Genomic DNA, 17527 nt, shown 5'->3' with positions numbered 1-17527 from the left:
GTTTTCTCAGGTTTTCACATGGCTATTTGTTACACGCTTCCGCACTCTTTGATTACTTGATTGGAGTCTACCATGCATGCATACGCTAGGGATAGCACTTTTGGATTCAAACTTTTGTCTACTTACTTACGCTATTTATAGCAACTATGATTTTAAACTAATTATGTCGCGAGTTATTTCAATCATACTTTACTACTTTTGTAAACTTAAACTTGTTGTCGATCCGTTGTTAAACTAAACTTGCAGGTCTTGTACCTTTCAAATGAATGCGACATAATTTTGGTCAAACGAGTCTCATATAGGGACTACGACCACGCAACGGGACCTAAGTTAACGGCGCCGTCAATAACGGTTTTGGTCGGGTCGTTACATGCACCAGATACCATTTACAAACTAATTTCAGAGGAATGATGTCATACTCCTTCCTCGGTTAACTGTTTGCACCATACAACAAAAGCAAGCTAAATGCGTGCAACGTTTTCTGTAAAGATATATACCTCATCGTACCCATACCTACAAACATTTTAAAACGAACGAGAAATAAATCCACAAAAACTAACAGCTTTGATTCACAAGGAGCGCATAAATATACAAAAAAGCTTACCCAGCCTTCCCACAATAAGTGGGCTTGTAATTGTAAATAAGATTGTCCAACACTTTTCGAACTGGCGGTCTGTTTAAAGATTTTCTAGCCTCACTTCAAATTCATAATAAGTGGTAATTAGTAACTAGTAAATAAAATTTATAAAATTAAAGATCTTTAGATCTGCAACAATTGCAAAATGGTACCTCACAAAAAAGTTAGCAAAGTGCTGAGTCACTTGAATAGCGTCGTCTGAATGTGGTATCATGGGTAAGCCCCATTCAAAAGCATTTTTCTGCAACATACAGTATGAAAACATTGTTTTTAGGGTCTGTTTACTAACCACTTAATGGTGTGTTTCTGTACAAATCTTAATTCAGTAAGTAAAATTAATGTTTCTTTGTCACTTAATCTGAAAATTGGTCTGTTTCTAGGATACATGGAATCAGACACCCTTCCAGAATAAGGCAAATGGAAACAGAGGCAAATTCAGAAAAAAAAGTTACTAAAGATAAAAACAAGCATGAACATCTTTTTACTAGACATGAAGTACCTCTGGGTGGGTGCCATTGGACTGCAGTCACTGGATAAATGTGTGAGTGAACTGTTGATACATAAACCTGATGTAAAGTTTAATTTGGTATCATACACAATAAAAATATATGGTCTATTAAACAACCAAATAAGTATAACAATCTAAATAAGTTATGCACCTTGTTATCTTTATCGGTACTAGTTGTCAAAATCTTAAAGAAATTGGACAAGTTAACATTTCCTTGAAATCTTTTTGGCGATATACCATACTGTTAGTATAGAAAATATACACGGTTAAGATAAAAAATTTGCACAATAAATCACACAAATTTTCAGGATTTATACAACCAAAAATAATTACTCACTTTATGGTGGTGCATAACCAGGCGATCGGTACTTAACTTTGCAAGCAAATCAGTCGAAAATCTGTATATAACAAAACCGTCAACTTAAAAATGACTAACAGCACCTTAGGAAGTATAAAACTCCGTAATACCTTTGAAACATAGTTTCTTCGATGTTAACATTTTTCACTAATTGAAGTGTAGATGCATGATGTGATCCGCTAAACCTTTCAAGTATATTATCATCCTGATAACTTGGAAGTACAGATAAACATTTACATCTAAAATTGGGCATACTAGAATAAGCATACGAAACTAATAACTCTATTAATGTTATCGCTTGAAATTAGATGGAAGTCACTAACACACATTTAAATTTTGGGGAAGTAAGGAAAGAAAACTGCATAAGTTATTTAGCTTGAAATACAAAGTAACGATCTTCTTGCATTGGATGTGGTAGTGGCCTGCCTCTCTTAGCCCCGTGGGGTGCAACATTGCACACAAGGTTGCCCCTTAACCCTTGAATTCCACCGAAGGGTGCCTTCCGCACATCACGTTGCGGGGGCAGGGGAAGGGGTGTTTTACTGCCCATGCCCTCGGATTGGGCCGGGTTTCCTCCTGGGGGCGGGTTATGCAACTGCGGGATCTGAACGCGTGGTTGGTTTAGTCCCCCTGGGGGATCCCGCACTGCTGTTAAGAAAAAAGCAATACCTCTAGTAGAATACTCGAGAAAAGATGTACCAAATTGTCATCCAAATTGAGTTACTAGTGAAAATAAAGCACATAAACGATCGATCAATTATCAACAAGTGAGCTTCACTTACTTTGCTGATGATCATAGTTATGAGTTCAAAACCTAAGCAAATGGCAAATAAAGGAAAATGGTCTCCTGCATCATTCTTCTTCAGGACTTGCTGCACCAAATTCAATAACAATAAACAATCATCAAAGGGCCTAAACTCTTTAATACAAATAACTAATAGCTAATGAAGATATCACATTCTTGATCCTAAGTTCCTAATGACTGGTATATAATCTAGAAACTGCATAGAAAAGCCCCTCTCAGACTAGTGGTATAGGGGTATCTGATACCATCAACTATAGGGTAATCCAAGCCCATTTTGACCTGGTTACCAGAACCAACCTGACCACCCATTTTGCCACCTATAGTGGTAACCCATTAACTAACTTTTTTGTGATTACAAGTCTCATTCAATACGAAACGTAGAAAATAATGTGTTTTTAGAATATGTTGTATTATTATAGAATTAATTAATTAATTTAATGGAAAAATAACTTACCTTAAAAATAGCCTCAACAACTTCAGTATATAACCCTTTCTTAGCCCATCCACCAGTGAAAAGCACTCCATTCACCAGATTAAGCTTCTGTAATCCCCAAATGTACAAATTTAAGTTAAATTTCTAGCTCCAATAAATCCAGTTACTCAACTATATATATATTCAATTAAAAAATTGCTTGTAAGAAATGTAACATAATGTTTCAATTTCAACAATTAGTAAAGCAAAAAAAAAAAAAAAAGTAATTTCTTACAGTTTGAAGAGTCTCTGGATGTTCGTTATAAATGAGTGGAATAACTCTAGCACCCGCAGATTCAACGAACTTGACATAAGAAGCAGCTATATATGAAACATTTGTTGAGTTATTAAGTCTACCGGAAGCACCGTCGCTTGGATGGCTCAATATTCCGATGATCGGACCCAAATTCACATTCGGCTCCGGCATTACAAGTCGGTGATCGTTGATTAATCACAATTCACAAGTAGGTCGAGTGTTGCTGATGATGGCCGGTGACAAATTAATTTGTGATCGTGATCAGTACAAAAAAAACTACAACAGCAACAATATGATTATGATAACGATAATGATTAGTAGCAGACAAGCTAGAGACTATACCGTATTTGGAGGACTCGTCCTCTGACAAATAAAATTACTTTTGGCACCCTTATCCAAACGATATATCAAATAATCTTTTCTAATGACTATATGCTTAAAAGCTTTTGTTAATTAAATATAGTTGCAACTAATTGAAAACTATCTCACAGAGTACTTAATGATCACATTCTTAACCTTTCTACACTATTATTTATGCATACAATTTTTATTTTTTTTTGTAGAAATAACGTTTAAGTATATACAATACTTTAAAAAATATATATAAAGTAATAAACTCTTGAGTTTTTTTAGGAAATTGCAAAGCCTCATCTAGAATCATGAGTTTCAGAAGAATGGCTAGGGACAAATCAAGAATTGAAGACGATGGCAGGAAGAAGAGGTGTAAAAATTGTGGTGTAGCGACCGGATAAAATCGTCATTGACGGCGCCGTCTACTTAGGTACCGTTACGTGGTCATAAGTCTTTAAAATAACGTTTGACCAAAGATATGTCGCATTCATTTCAAATGTAAGAGTGTTTCAAAGTTTACAAGAATTGTTCAACCAAAAGTTACGATACTAAGTTATAAGTACACTTGAAACCTATGCGACACAATTTTAGATAAAGTCAAAAGACGCTCCACGTATGCATGTATACTCGACATCCAAGCAAGTATCAAAAGTAATGAGCGGAAGCATGTATCACAAAACGTTCAAGGACTTGAGAAAAACATAGAAATCTGTCAAAGAAAACGTTGGTGAAATCATAGGTTTAAGTAAGTAAGTACAAATGAACCACAAGATTTATATCATTGAAATAATAGTTATCCATTTCAAAAATTGTTATCACGAGCGCCCAATTATCAATGCTTAACATTCCTTCCATAGAACCCCATCACAATAGTGTTAGAACATACATTGTTTCTCGAAAATATATTTCATTCGTAGACGGTAGCGAACCGTCTGAATGAGGGCTTGTCAAACCCATATGAATCTGTGATGACCCGGAAATTTCTGACCAAATTTAAACTTTATCTTTAAATGATTTAATGTTTTCGACACGATAAGCAAAGTCTGTAATGTTGAGTCTCAAAGTTTTGGAACTATATTCATGTAATCAATTATTCTTTGACTGTTCTCGAAGATTCACGAACAATATATATATAACTTAATGTGCATATATATATATATATATATATATATATATATATATATATATATATATATATATATATATATATATATATATATATATACATGATTTCAAGTTATTTAGTAAACGATAGTAACATTCGATTATTGATTCGATTGATATTTAGATAAGTTAACTAAGACGTTTAAGATAAACCAATAAAACACTAATTTGCTACAGTATTTTCGAATTGCTACAGTACCCGGAAAGCTACAGTGTTTTCGAAAATCACTATTTGCTACAGTAAAAAAACTTTGCTACAGTAAAACACTATTTCAAAATGAAAATGTATATGTATATATATTAACAAATAGCGAGACGATGATTTATCGAAGTAAATGACCAAAACACTCAAGTGTATAAGTTACAATTCTAGTGATATAGTTTATTGATAATTTAAGACTATATTTTGATAAAGGTACGAGTTACGAAACGAAAAATACAAATTTTCTCAGCGTACGAAGGGACATTCGAAAAATCGGAACCGGGACATAAGTCGCGTGATGACGTACGACTTATCGGAACAAAAATTACAAGTCAACTATGCACGTGAATTTAATATAATATATAATTAATTATATAAATTATATATTATAAATATAAATTAAATAATATGTCGACAAACAAGAAAACAAAAGTTTGTGAGCTGGATCAGAGGGCCATGCGATCGCATGGCCTTGAAGCACAAATACCATGCGATCGCATGGGGTACTTTTTCAGGCCAAGTCTTTATAAAGCGATCGAATTCAGTTTTTGTGATATATATTTCTTTCATCTTACACTCCGTATAACTTATTTATATTATTATTATTATTATTATTATTATTATTATTATTATTATTATTATTATTATTATTATTATTATTAAGATTAATATTATTATTAATCTTATTATTATTAGTATTATTAATATTAATTAGTATTATACATAAAATACTACGACGAGATTATGAGCGTGTCACTTTCAAAATGGTTTTCAAGCGGGATAGAGCTAAGGAAATTATGGGTTATTGCCAAGGAGGTTATGGGTAATGTTCGGGGGTATATTTATGAATCAAACCTAGTGTTTATCATCTCCGTTACGTCTACGTACTTTCCTACAATATTGAATATCTATACTGATACGTAAGCACTCATAATTTATCTTTTATATATTAATTGTGTATCCATGTCTAGTGCTCGAGTATATATATTTATACATGCTTGTATGCTAAATTTCGTCGCTAAACAGTTTATAATGAATCACGAATTAAATACATATATTACTGGTAAAATGTATATGATATACATGTTTTTGAAAAGCTGGCGAAAAATCAATGACTTTTCATTTAGATATCGAATAGTTTCAATGAACGGATTAAAAGATATGATCAACTGAATTATGATTGATGATAATTGAAATTGCATTTGAATCTGCAATTAAGATTTAAACAACTTGTTTACAAGATTGATAAAATGGATTTTTAAATATTACCAGCCGAGTAAATGCATCCTTATATAAGGTACGTCTCGTTTGTTGAACTATTGTCAAAATTGACTTTTTGAAACAACTTTGAATAACTTTTGTATGTCGATATCGAGCATTAGGATTATGATACACTATGACCTGACCTAGCTTGATAGACATTTATTGACCAACATATGATCTCTAGGTTGAGGTCTATGGTTATTTTGCATTCCAAGTTTCGGTCTCATTCCGTTGAATTACTTTATATGCTGCTAAGGTGAGTTTCATTTGCTCCCTTTTTAATTGCTTTTGCAATCTATATTTTTGGGCTGAGAATACATGCACTTTATTTTAAAGGCAATGGATACAAGTACATACTAAATTCTACACCGAGTTTGAACCGAAAATCCCTTAGCTTTGGTAACTAGTAACTGCCAGCTATAAGAACTGGTGGGCGCGAGTAGTAGTATATGGATCCATAGGGCTTGATATCCCCGTCCGAGCTAGAGCACTAGCCTTTTAACGGACGTATGCTATTTGAGAAGCGTACACGTTGGTTTGCGTGTATTATTAAAATGATTATACAAAGGGTACAAATTATATATACGTTAAGTTTAGTTACCAGGGTGCTCAATTTTGTAGAATATTTTGATAAACGTTTCTGGATGAAACAACTGAAATCTTGTGATCCACCTTTATGTACTGATTATGCAAAACATTAAAACTATGAACTCACCAACCTTTGTGTTGACACTTGTTAGCATGTTTATTCTCAGGTTCCCTAGAAGTCTTCCGCTGTTTGCTTATATGTTATACAAGCTTTGTGCATGGAGTCTTGCATGCTTTATTCAAGAAAACGTTGCATTCACAAAACCATCATCATGTATCTATTTTGACTGCATTGTCAACGGAAGTATTATTGTAAACTATTATTTACGGTGATTGTCTATATGTAGAAATCATCAGATGTCGAAAACCTTGGATTTAAATATTCATTTATGGTATGCCTTTTCAAAAGAATGCAATGTTTACAAAACGTATCATATAGAGGTCAAATACCTCGCAATGAAATCGATGAATGACGTGTTCGTCCATATGGATTTGGAGCGATCGTCACAGAATCCATACAACATAAGTTCTCGCTTACACCCGGCAAGTGTAACTAATGATAATCGAATTGAGGATTTTGTTCTAAACTCGTATGTAGAATGTTTGTTTTCCTGTACTTGTGTTCACTTAGTAAAAAGAAACGTTTATGTTTTTTCATCCCAATTGTAAGTTTAAAAGAGTAAAAGTGGGACTATGATCTCACCTTGAGTGCACGTATGTAAAAGTACTTCAACAAGTAAACGTGTGCAAGAACGAATGCTAGTCTTGACCTAAACAAATAGGTATGTATCAATATCGGTAAACACGGTCGGTCAAAGTGTTCAATTAGTCCTATGGCTCGTTACGACTCGATTACTATAGCATGTGAGTCAAGTTGTCACTTTTCATGCAAGATATAAGTATAAAAGCATGTTAGAACGATTGCACAAACATTTGGTTAAGTTTGTTTAAAAGTCAACTTGGGTCGGGTCAAAGTCAACAAAAAGTCAACACGTTCGGGTCGGGTCCCGAACTATTTTTCTGAGGTTTTTATTCATATATAAGCATGTTAGAACAAGTTGCATGTGAATCGGATGTGCGTAGCATAGCAAACATTTTTCGTAAAAGTGTAGGCTTGGTCAGAACCCAAACACGGCAAATGCCGCGCCGCGACCAAAGAGTGTCGCGCCGCGGCAATCAACGTGAACTAATGCCTGGTCTGTTTCAATTGTCCAAGTCCCAAACCAAATTTCATTTAAACACAAAACACAAACCGTAAACTCTTTCGACACGCATCTTATATCGTTGGAAAGGTAATTTGACAAGGAACACAACTAAACACGTTTCATCAATCGAAAACATCATTTGAAAATATCGAGTTTCCAAATTAAATGATCAATTAATGCTCATCATTAATGCTTCAATTTCATAAATGCACAATTATGATTCGGGAATTAAATGCACATAAGTGATACGCCGTTTCGTAGATAATTACGCATACAATGCAACTAAACACTTACCAACAACAATTCATGGCATTCAATGCATCAAATGTTCTCATTTAGTTCTGTCAAACCCTAACCAACATCACCAAAATCAATAATCAAGTTTAGAAAGTTTTCTAAAACAACCTACACATCAAATTGAAGCTAGCGATACTAGTAACACAATTAAAATATGTACTTATAACATTTAATAACATTCAAGCAACCAAATCACCAAATCAAACATACCAAAATTCAAGTTCATGCTAGTTGCTTAAAATAACGAGATCGAACATATAAACCACATATTCATGTTAGACTTGAGCCATAGACACTAATTAACACTTTTACAAGTAAAAATCATCAAGAACATAAAATCTAGTGATTTTAGAAAGTTACGCAAATGAGAAGTAATCGGTATGGATTCGAAGAGGAAGATGCAAGGATTCCAAATATGTAATTTGTTTTGATGTTTGATTGTTAGATTGAAAATGGATGATGAATCTTTGGATTGGTGTTTGAGAGAATATGTTGAAAGTGTTAAAGAAAATGGAAAATTAAATGGATAATGAAAGGAGGAGGTGGGTGTTGACTAGTCCATGTAGTCACTCCTTTGATCAATTTGCAAAACTAGTCCCTCGAGTTCGGTTGCGGGTGCGTGAATTACCTAAACGAGATAATTTAGAAACGCGTATTAACGGAAGGTGTTATAATTATATAACGGACTTTAAAATAGTTAAACAGAAAGTAAACGGAAAAAGGCGGGATGTTACATTACCTACTCCTTAAAAGAAATTTCGTTCCGAAATTTAAGTAGGCGTAGTCGTCGTTGTTTCTTCCTCGAGATCTTGTGTTTCCGAATTCGCGAATAATTGAGGGTATTTCTTTTGCATTTGATCTTGTCTTTCCCAAGTAAACTCGGGTCCCCTTTTGGCGTTCCAACGGACCTTGACAATTGGAATTCGGCTTTGTTTTAACGTTTTGACGGAGGTGTCCACAATTTCAACCCGTTCCTCCACGAAATGAAGTTTGTCATCAATGGTAAGCTCCTCGAGAGGGATGACGATATCGGGTTCGGAAAGGCACTTTTTCAAGTTGGATACATGGAAAGTAGGATGAACGGAGCTCAATTGAGGCGGAAGATCTAAAAGATAAGCAACGGTTCCAACACGCTCCAAGATTTCGAAAGGACCAATATACTGCGGATTTATCTTCCCGCGTTTCCCGAAACGGATTACACCTTTCCAAGGTGCGACTTTTAACATTACGTGATCACCGACTTGAAATTCAAGGTCGTTGCGTCATTTGTCGGTATAGCTCTTTTGACGACTTCGGGCAATCCTAAGCCTATCTCGGATTTGAACGATCTTCTCGGTTGTTTCATGAATGAGTTCGGGTCCGGTGATTTGTGTGTCGCCTACTTCGTCCCAACAAAGAGGTGAACGACATTTTTGGCCATATAAAGCTTCGAATGGTGCGGCGTTGATACTCGCGTGATAACTATTGTTGTAGGAAAATTCGGCGAGAGGTAAGTGCTTATCCCAAGCTTTTCCAAAGTCGATAACACAAGCTCGTAGCATGTCTTCCAAAGTTTGAATTGTGCGTTCGCTTTGTCCGTCAGTTTGTGGATGATATGCGGTGCTCATGTATAAACGCGTTCCCAACGCTTCTTGTAAGGTACGCCAAAACCTAGAAACAAAACGGCCATCTCGGTCGGAGATAATCGATAAGGGTACACCGTGACGGGCTACGATTTCTTTAATGTAATGTTGTGCGAGTTTCTCCATGTTTTCGGTTTCCTTCATGGCTAGGAAGTGCGTGGATTTGGTGAGACGGTCAACAATAACCTAAATAGTATCATAACCGCCAACCGTCTTTGGTAGTTTGGTGATAAAATCTATCGTTATCCTTTCCCACTTCCATTGCGGGATTTCGAGTTATTGAAGTAGTCCGGACGGTCTTTGATGTTCAGCTTTGACTTTGGAGCAAGTTAGGCATTTTCCAACATAAGTAGCAACGTCCCTTTTAATGTTCGGCCACCAATATTGTTCTTTAAGGTCATGGTACATCTTATTGGCACCGGGGTGAATCGAGTATCGTGACTTGTGGGCTTCATCTAGAATGAGGTTTCGTAAATCCCCATAACTAGGCACCCAAATCCTTCCGGCGAAATATCGGAGTCCGGTCTCCTTAACTTCGAATCGAGAGGTGAGGATGTTTAAGTGTTCGAGAGAGATGTTTTCATCCTTGAGAGCCTCGTCTTGGGCTACACGTATTTGACTATTGAGGTTGGTGTGAATGGTGATGTTTAAAGCTCGGACAAAAAGAGGCACCGCTCTTTCTTTTCGACTTAAGGCATCGGCTACTACATTTGCCTTCCCGGGATGGTAACGAAGCTCACAATCATAATCGTTTAAAGTTTCAATCCACCGTCGTTGTCTCATGTTTAGTTGTTTTTGATCGAAGATGTGTTGGAGGCTTTTGTGATCGGTAAAGATGGTACTTTTGGTTCCATAAAGATAGTGTCTCCACATTTTAAGTGCAAAGACAACGGCTCCGAGTTCGAGGTCATGTGTCGTGTAGTTCCGTTCATGAATTTTCAATTGTCGAGAGGCATAAGCAATGACTTTCTTTCGTTGCATCAATACACACCCAAAACCATGTTTCGAGGCATCGCAATATACAACAAAATCATCATTGCCTTCGGGAAGTGACAAGATAGGAGCGATGGTTAGCTTTGCCTTCAAGATTTGAAATGCGGATTCTTGTTCGGTTGCCCAAATGAATTTCTTTCCCTTGTGGGTTAACGCGGTTAGAGGACGAGCAACCAAAGAGAAATCCTTGATGAATCTACGATAGTATCCGGCGAGACCCAAAAATTGACGAATGTGAGTAGGAGTAGTAGGAGTCTCCTATTTACTAATGGCTTCGATTTTCGTGGGATCGACTTTAATACCTTGATCACTTACAACATGACCTAGAAATTGAACTTCCTTCAACCAAAATTCACACTTAGAGAATTTGGCATAGAGTCATTCTTGTCTCAAGAGTTCAAGCACAAGTCGGAGATGTTGTTCGTGCTCTTCTTCACTTTTAGAATAGACCAAGATGTCATCGATGAACACAATAACGAATTTATCGAGATACGGTTTGCACACGCGGTTCATAAGGTCCATGAACACTGCCGGTGTGTTAGTGAGACCAAATGGCATTACAAGAAATTCATAACTACCATAACGAGTCCGGAAAGCGGTTTTGGAGACATCTTCCCCCTTAACCCTTAATTGATGATAACCCGAGTGGAGATCGATTTTCGAATATACAAGAGATCCTTGTAGTTGATCAAAGAGGTCATCGATACGATGAAGAGGATATCGGTTCTTAACCATCAATTTATTTAGTTCACGATAATCAATGCACATTCGTAGGGATCTGTCTTTCTTCTTAACGAACAAAATCGGAGCGCCCCATGGTGAATAGCTAGGTTGGATAAAATCACGGTCAAGTAGTTCTTGGATTTGACTTTACAATTCTTGCATTTCGGATGGAGCAAGTCTATACGGCGCACGTGCTATGGGTGCGGCTCCCGGAATAAGATCGATTTGGAATTCAACCGGTCGATGAGGTGGAAGACCCGGCAATTCGTCGGGAAATACATCGGAAAAGTCACTAACAATTGGCACATCATCGATATGCTTCTCATCGGACTCGACTTTCTTAACGTGGGCAAGGATCGCAAAACAACCCTTACGGAGTAGTTTTCTAACTTTAAGGCACGAAACGAGGTTGAGTCCGGTGCAACTCTTATCGCCATAAACAATCAAGGGTTCACCATTCTCGATAGGAATTCGGATTGCGTTAAGATCACAAAGGATGTGAGATTTCGTTTTGGCTAACCAATTCATACCGATTATTACATCGAAGCTTCCTAGTTCCATGGGTATCAAGTCAATTTCAAACTCATTACCCAAAATGTTTAACGTACACCCCCGGTAATATGTGTCGGCACTCAATAGTTTCCCGTTGGCCACTTCAATGGTATAAGTGGTATCTAGTGGAAGTGGTGAAGTGCTAAAAGAATGAGTCAAAGTCTTGGATACAAAACTCTTATCGGCACCCGAATCGAATAAACAAGTAACATAAGTGTTATTGAGAAGAAACGTATCCGTGACTAATTCATTGTCATCTCGGGCTTCCTCGGTGTTGATGTTGAAAGATCGGCCACGCGTATTGGGGTTATCTTTCTTCTTCGGGCATGCATTTCTATAATGGCCCGTTTGGCCACATTCGTAACAAGTGACCGTCTTTGGGGCATTGGGCCCCTTTCGAGCGACGGGGGTAATACTTTTACATTCGTTGGCCTTATGACCAACTCCTTGGCACCGATGGCAAATTAGCTTGCCGCATTCACCAAAGTGATGCTTGTTGCATTTGTTGCAAAGAGGTAGGTTTCCGGCATAACCCTTCTTGCCGTCGGAGGCGAAAGGCTTCTTGGAAAAGCTGTTGTTGCTTGATTAGGGGGCTTCCCATTTTCTTTTGTTGTTACCCGAATTATCCTCGGCTTTAGGTGCCGGCACTACAATTTCGTCCACCGTTTCTATCAATTTGCGGGCCATGTTCAAAGCTTCTTGATGATTAGTGGGTTTGGATGACATGACTCCGTGTTTGATGCTCTTTAGAAGACTATCCATGTAAAGTTCAACCCTTAAGGATTCGGGGTTCACAAGGTTTGGGCACATCAAGGCTAGTTCGGAAAATCAATGATTATAGGCCTTGAGATCGTTTCCGACCGCTTTCAAAGTTCTTAGCTCTTGTTCGAGCCTTCGGGTTTCTTCATGAGGGAAATATTCGACGATCAACTTTTCCCTTAAGTCGGCCCAAGAGAGGGCGTGAGCTTCATCGGTACCCACCGATTATACATAGGTGTTCCACCATGTGAGGGAGACACCGGCGAAAGTGTGAGTGGACTATTTGACCTTATCTTGGTCCCGACAATCGCTTATGCTAAAAATGGCCTCCGTTTGTTCGAACCATCTAGTGAGAATAACCGGTCCCCCGGTCCCATCAAAAATATGAGGTATGCACCCCATGAAAGCTTTATAGGAGCATCCCTCGTTTGAATTACCAGCTCCATTGTTGTTGTTGTTATTGTTGTTGTTGTTGGAAGAGTGACTGGCCATGGCCGCATCCACGGCGGTGGCTATCATCCGTTGAAGGGCTTGTTCGGGAGTCTCATGGCGTGGCACACGGCGAGGAGGCATTGTTCCTTCAAAACACAAGAATACCGTTGATTAGTATTTTCAATAATACTAATCATGATATGGAATAAGGATAGAGAGAAAATTTTCCTATACTCGCCTTAAATTCTTTATGTCATAATGTCGTAACGTTCATATGAGTCACCGTAATATAATCCCGGAAGTTATATTACCCTAATTCATATGTGCATTCGACATTATTTCACTAAGTCAAGGTGGCGCGTCAATCAAATTAAACAGCGTGAGATTAAGATGAAATAAGAGTAGATATGAGTAGAAACGTTCGAGTATAAATGCACAAGTAGTCAAGTAATTCCCACTTCAAGTCTATATGCCGGTTGTAGTCTAGACTCACTAATGTACCCTATGACTCGGGGTTGGCACCAATGAACTCTAAATCCCTACAACCAACGCTCGATACCATCTGTAGCAACAGATGGGGTAGAAACCCACCCAGTGCCTTTCCAGCTAACCGCTTGGTGACCACTAAATGTACCTCAGACACTGATTTTACGGCCAACATTTCTGCCAAACTGCCAACCCTCAAATTCCAAGGGATCGCAAGGGGTAAGAGCTAATGCTTCGTCACAGGTAACACTGTGAGAACCCCCTCTACGATTAACCAGCTAAAAAGCATAGTCCGCCCCGGCGTGACAGCCGGACGCACGACTACCTTTACAGCTAAAGTTAAACCAGCTCTGATACCATCTGTAGCGACCCGACAAAATCGTCATTGACGGCGCCGTCTACTTAGGTGCCGTTACGTGGTCATAAGTCTTTAAAATAACGTTTGACCAAAGATATGTCGCATTCATTTCAAATGTAAGAGTGTTTCAAAGTTTACAAGAATTGTTCAACCAAAAGTTACGATACTAAGTTATAAGTACACTTGAAACCTATGCGACACAATTTTAGATAAAGTCAAAAGACGCTCCACGTATGCATGTATACTCAACATCCAAGCAAGTATCAAAAGTAATGAGCGGAAGCATGTATCATAAAACGTTCAAGGACCTGAGAAAAACATAGAAATCTGTCAACGAAAACGTTGGTGAAATCATAGGTTTAAGTAAGTAAGTACAAATGAACCACAAGAGTTATATCATTGAAATAATAGTTATCCATTCCAAAAATTGTTATCACGAGCACCCAATTATCAATGCTTAACATTCTTTCCATAGAACCCCATCACAATAGTGTTAGAACATACACTATTTTTCGAAAATATATTTCATTCGTAGACGGTAGCGAACCGTCTGAATGAGGGCTTGTCAAACCCATATGGATCCATACAACATAAGTTCTCGCTTACACCCGGTAAGTGTAACTAATGATAATCGAATTGAGGATTTTGTTCTAAACTCGTATGTAGAATGTTTGTTTTCCTGTACTTGCGTTCACTTAGTAAAAAGAAATGTTTATGTTTTCTCATCCCAATTGTAAGTTCAAAAGAGTAAAAGTGGGACTATGATCTCACCTTGAGTGCACGTATGTAAAAGTACTTCAACAAGTAAACGTGTGCAAGAACGAATGCTAGTCTTGACCTAAACAAATAGGTTTGTATCAATATCGGTAAACACGATCGGTCAAAGTGTTCAATTAGTCTCATGGCTCGTTACGACTCGATTACTATAGCATGTGAGTCAATTTGTCACTTTTCATGCAAGATACAAGTATAAAAGCATGTTAGAACGATTGCACAAACATTTGATTAAGTTTGTTTAAAAGTCAACTTGGGTCGGGTCAAAGTCAACAAAAAGTCAACACGTTCGGGTCGGGTCCCGAACTATTTTTATGAGGTTTTTATTCATATATAAGCATGTTAGAACAAGTTACATGTGAATCGGAGGTGCGTAGCATAGCAAACATTTTTTGTAAAAGTGTAGGCTTGGTCAGAACCCAAACACGGCAAATGCCACGCCACGACAAAAGAGTGCCGCGCCGCGGCAATTAACGTGAACTGATGCCTGGTCTGTTTCAATTGTCCACATCCCAAACCAAATTTCATTTAAACACAAAACACAAACCGTAAACTCTTTCGACACGCATCTTATATCGTTGGAAAGGTAATTTGACAAGGAACATAACTAAACACGTTTCATCAATCGAAAACATCATTTGCAAATATCGAGTTTCCAAATTAAATGATCAATTAATGCTCATCATTAATGCTTCAATTTCATAAATGCACAATTATGATTCGGGAATTAAATGCACACATGTGATACGCCTTTTCGTAGATAATTACGCATACAACGCAACTAAACACTTACCAGCAATAATTCATGGCATTCAATGCATCAAATGTTCTCATTTAGTTCTATCAAACCCTAACCAACATCACCAAAATCAATAATCAAGTTTAGGATGTTTTCTAAAACAACCTACACATCAAATTAAAGCTAGTGATACTAGTAACATAATTAAAACATGCACTTATAACATTTAACAACATTCAAGCAACCAAATCACCAAATCAAACATACGAAAATTCAAGTTCATGCTAGTTGCTTAAAATAACGAGATCGAACATATAAACCACATATTCATGTTAGACTTGAGCTATAGACACTAATTAACACTTTTACAAGTAAAAATCATTAAGAACACAAAATCTAGTGATTTTAGAAAGTTACTTAAATGAGAAGTAATCGGTATGGATTCGAAGAGGAATATGCAAGGATTCCAAATATGTAATTTGTTTTGATGTTTGATTGTTACATTGAAAATGGATGATGAATCTTTGGATTGGTGTTTGAGAGAATATGTTGAAAGTGTTAAAGAAAATGGAAAATGAAATGGATAATGAAAGGAGGTGGTGGGTGTTGACTAGTCCATCTAGTCACACCTTTGATCAATTGGCGAAACTAGTCCCTCGAATTCGGTTGCGGGTGCGTGAATTACCTAAACGAGATAATTTAGAAACTCGTATTAACGGAAGGTGTTATAATTATATAACGGACTTTAAAATAGTTAAAAGGAAAGTAAACGGAAAAAGGCGGGATGTTACATGTGGACCCAAATCTGATACCATGAAGAGAAAATCGAATTCGTCTTCGTCTAATTCAGATTCGACGGTGAATGCTTCAATTAGTAAGGTGGAGATAAAGGAATTTGGGGAGCAGATAGGGTTGAGGTGGCCAAACCTCAACCCACAGTAAGTTTCCCATTTTTTAATTTCTCGTCTGTTACTTTTCATATGAAGATTTGTCTCTAAATGTTCGAGGTTTTAAAATCGAGGGTAAATTTAGTTGGGTCAGGGGTTTGTGTTGTGGTGACATGCCTGATATCGCGGTATTTCAAGAGACCAAATGTAATTATCTTGATGATAGTTGGGTTCATGGTCTCTGGGGTAGTAGTTCGTTTGGTTTTGTGCAAAAGGAATCGATTAGGTATTCGGGGGGTTTGCTCATTATTTGGGATAGCTCCAGGTTTAAAGTCAATAATGCGGTTGGAAATCAATACTTCATTGCAATAAGTAGCAAATGGGTTGGGTCAGGCACTCCGTCCATGATTGTGAATATTTACGGTCCTCATTGCGATAAGGGTAAAAAGGAATTATGAAGTTCGCTAGACAACCGGTTGAGAGGGTTAGATGTACCGTATGTCTTGTGTGGCGATTTCAATGAGGTCCGAACTACTTCAAATCGTCGAAATTGTAGTTTCAATCAAGCTCGTGCATCTAGATTCAATGAATTTATCAATAGAAACCACCTAATAGAGATTCCGATTAACGGTAAAAGATTCACTCACATAAGTGATGATGGGATAAAATTTAGTAAACTAGATCGCTTTCTGGTAAACGACAAGTTTATGAACTTGTGGGATGACCTCTCGGTTATGGCTCTGGATAGGCGAAAATCGGACCACTGCCCTCTTGTCCTTAGAGAGAAATTTATCAACTACGGTCTAAAACCCTTTAAAGTTTTTGACGATGTAACATCACGCGTTTTTCCGTTAAATTTATTTTTAACACCGTCTTTTTCTTTTAAATAATACCTTTCGTTATTTAAATTCGTAGTTTCCGTTGACTAACGTTCATAATAATTCCGTCATTTAATTATAACATCTCTCGTTAACTTGCGTTTTAAAAATATTCGATCGGTTAAATCCCGCACCCGCTTTGAAACTCGAGGGACCGGAGTTGCCAAATGGGCAAACTAGTTGACTAGGTCAACTAGTCAACCCATTTCATCCATTCC

The 17527-nt window shown here is 37.2% G+C and overlaps 1 protein-coding gene across 2 annotated transcripts; it reads right to left on the bottom strand.

Moving 5' to 3' along the window:
- Window positions 1–223: 223 nt before the first annotated feature.
- On the bottom strand, window positions 224–3358 carry LOC139891071 (gamma-glutamyl hydrolase 2-like). Of its 2 annotated transcripts, none has more exons than XM_071873996.1 (10): window positions 3016–3358; window positions 2763–2849; window positions 2286–2375; window positions 1614–1708; window positions 1483–1543; window positions 1297–1386; window positions 1137–1203; window positions 790–878; window positions 605–697; window positions 224–513 (listed from the first exon to the last, which is right to left on the bottom strand). In XM_071873996.1, exons 1-8 carry the CDS (start codon window positions 3205–3207, stop codon window positions 865–867), a joined length of 696 nt encoding a protein of 231 aa, XP_071730097.1. In that variant the 5' UTR covers window positions 3208–3358; the 3' UTR covers window positions 224–513; window positions 605–697; window positions 790–864. The 2 variants fall into 2 exon arrangements, with proteins under 2 accessions (XP_071730097.1, XP_071730098.1); XM_071873997.1 differs by having other exon boundaries at window positions 1137–1187.
- Between the last annotated feature and the right edge of the window lie 14169 nt (window positions 3359–17527).

Source organism: Rutidosis leptorrhynchoides, chromosome 2 (genome assembly GCF_046630445.1).
Source record: "Rutidosis leptorrhynchoides isolate AG116_Rl617_1_P2 chromosome 2, CSIRO_AGI_Rlap_v1, whole genome shotgun sequence".
In the NCBI taxonomy this organism is placed as follows: Eukaryota; Viridiplantae; Streptophyta; class Magnoliopsida; order Asterales; family Asteraceae; genus Rutidosis; species Rutidosis leptorrhynchoides.
Note: the sequence above shows the minus strand (reverse complement) of the source record. Positions and strands in the feature narration are given on the sequence as shown.

Excerpts from the sequence above, each read along its gene's own strand:
- LOC139891071 (XM_071873996.1), bottom strand. The coding sequence starts at position 3,207 with ATGCCGGAGCCGAATGTGAATTTGGGTCCGATCATCGGAATATTGAGC. Across the intron at positions 2,376-2,762 it reads TTGTTGAGGCTATTTTTAAG|CAAGTCCTGAAGAAGAATGA; the intron begins GTAAGTTATTTT and ends AATTTGGTGCAG. Across the intron at positions 1,387-1,482 it reads TGGTTATGCACCACCATAAA|TATGGTATATCGCCAAAAAG; the intron begins GTGAGTAATTAT and ends CTATACTAACAG.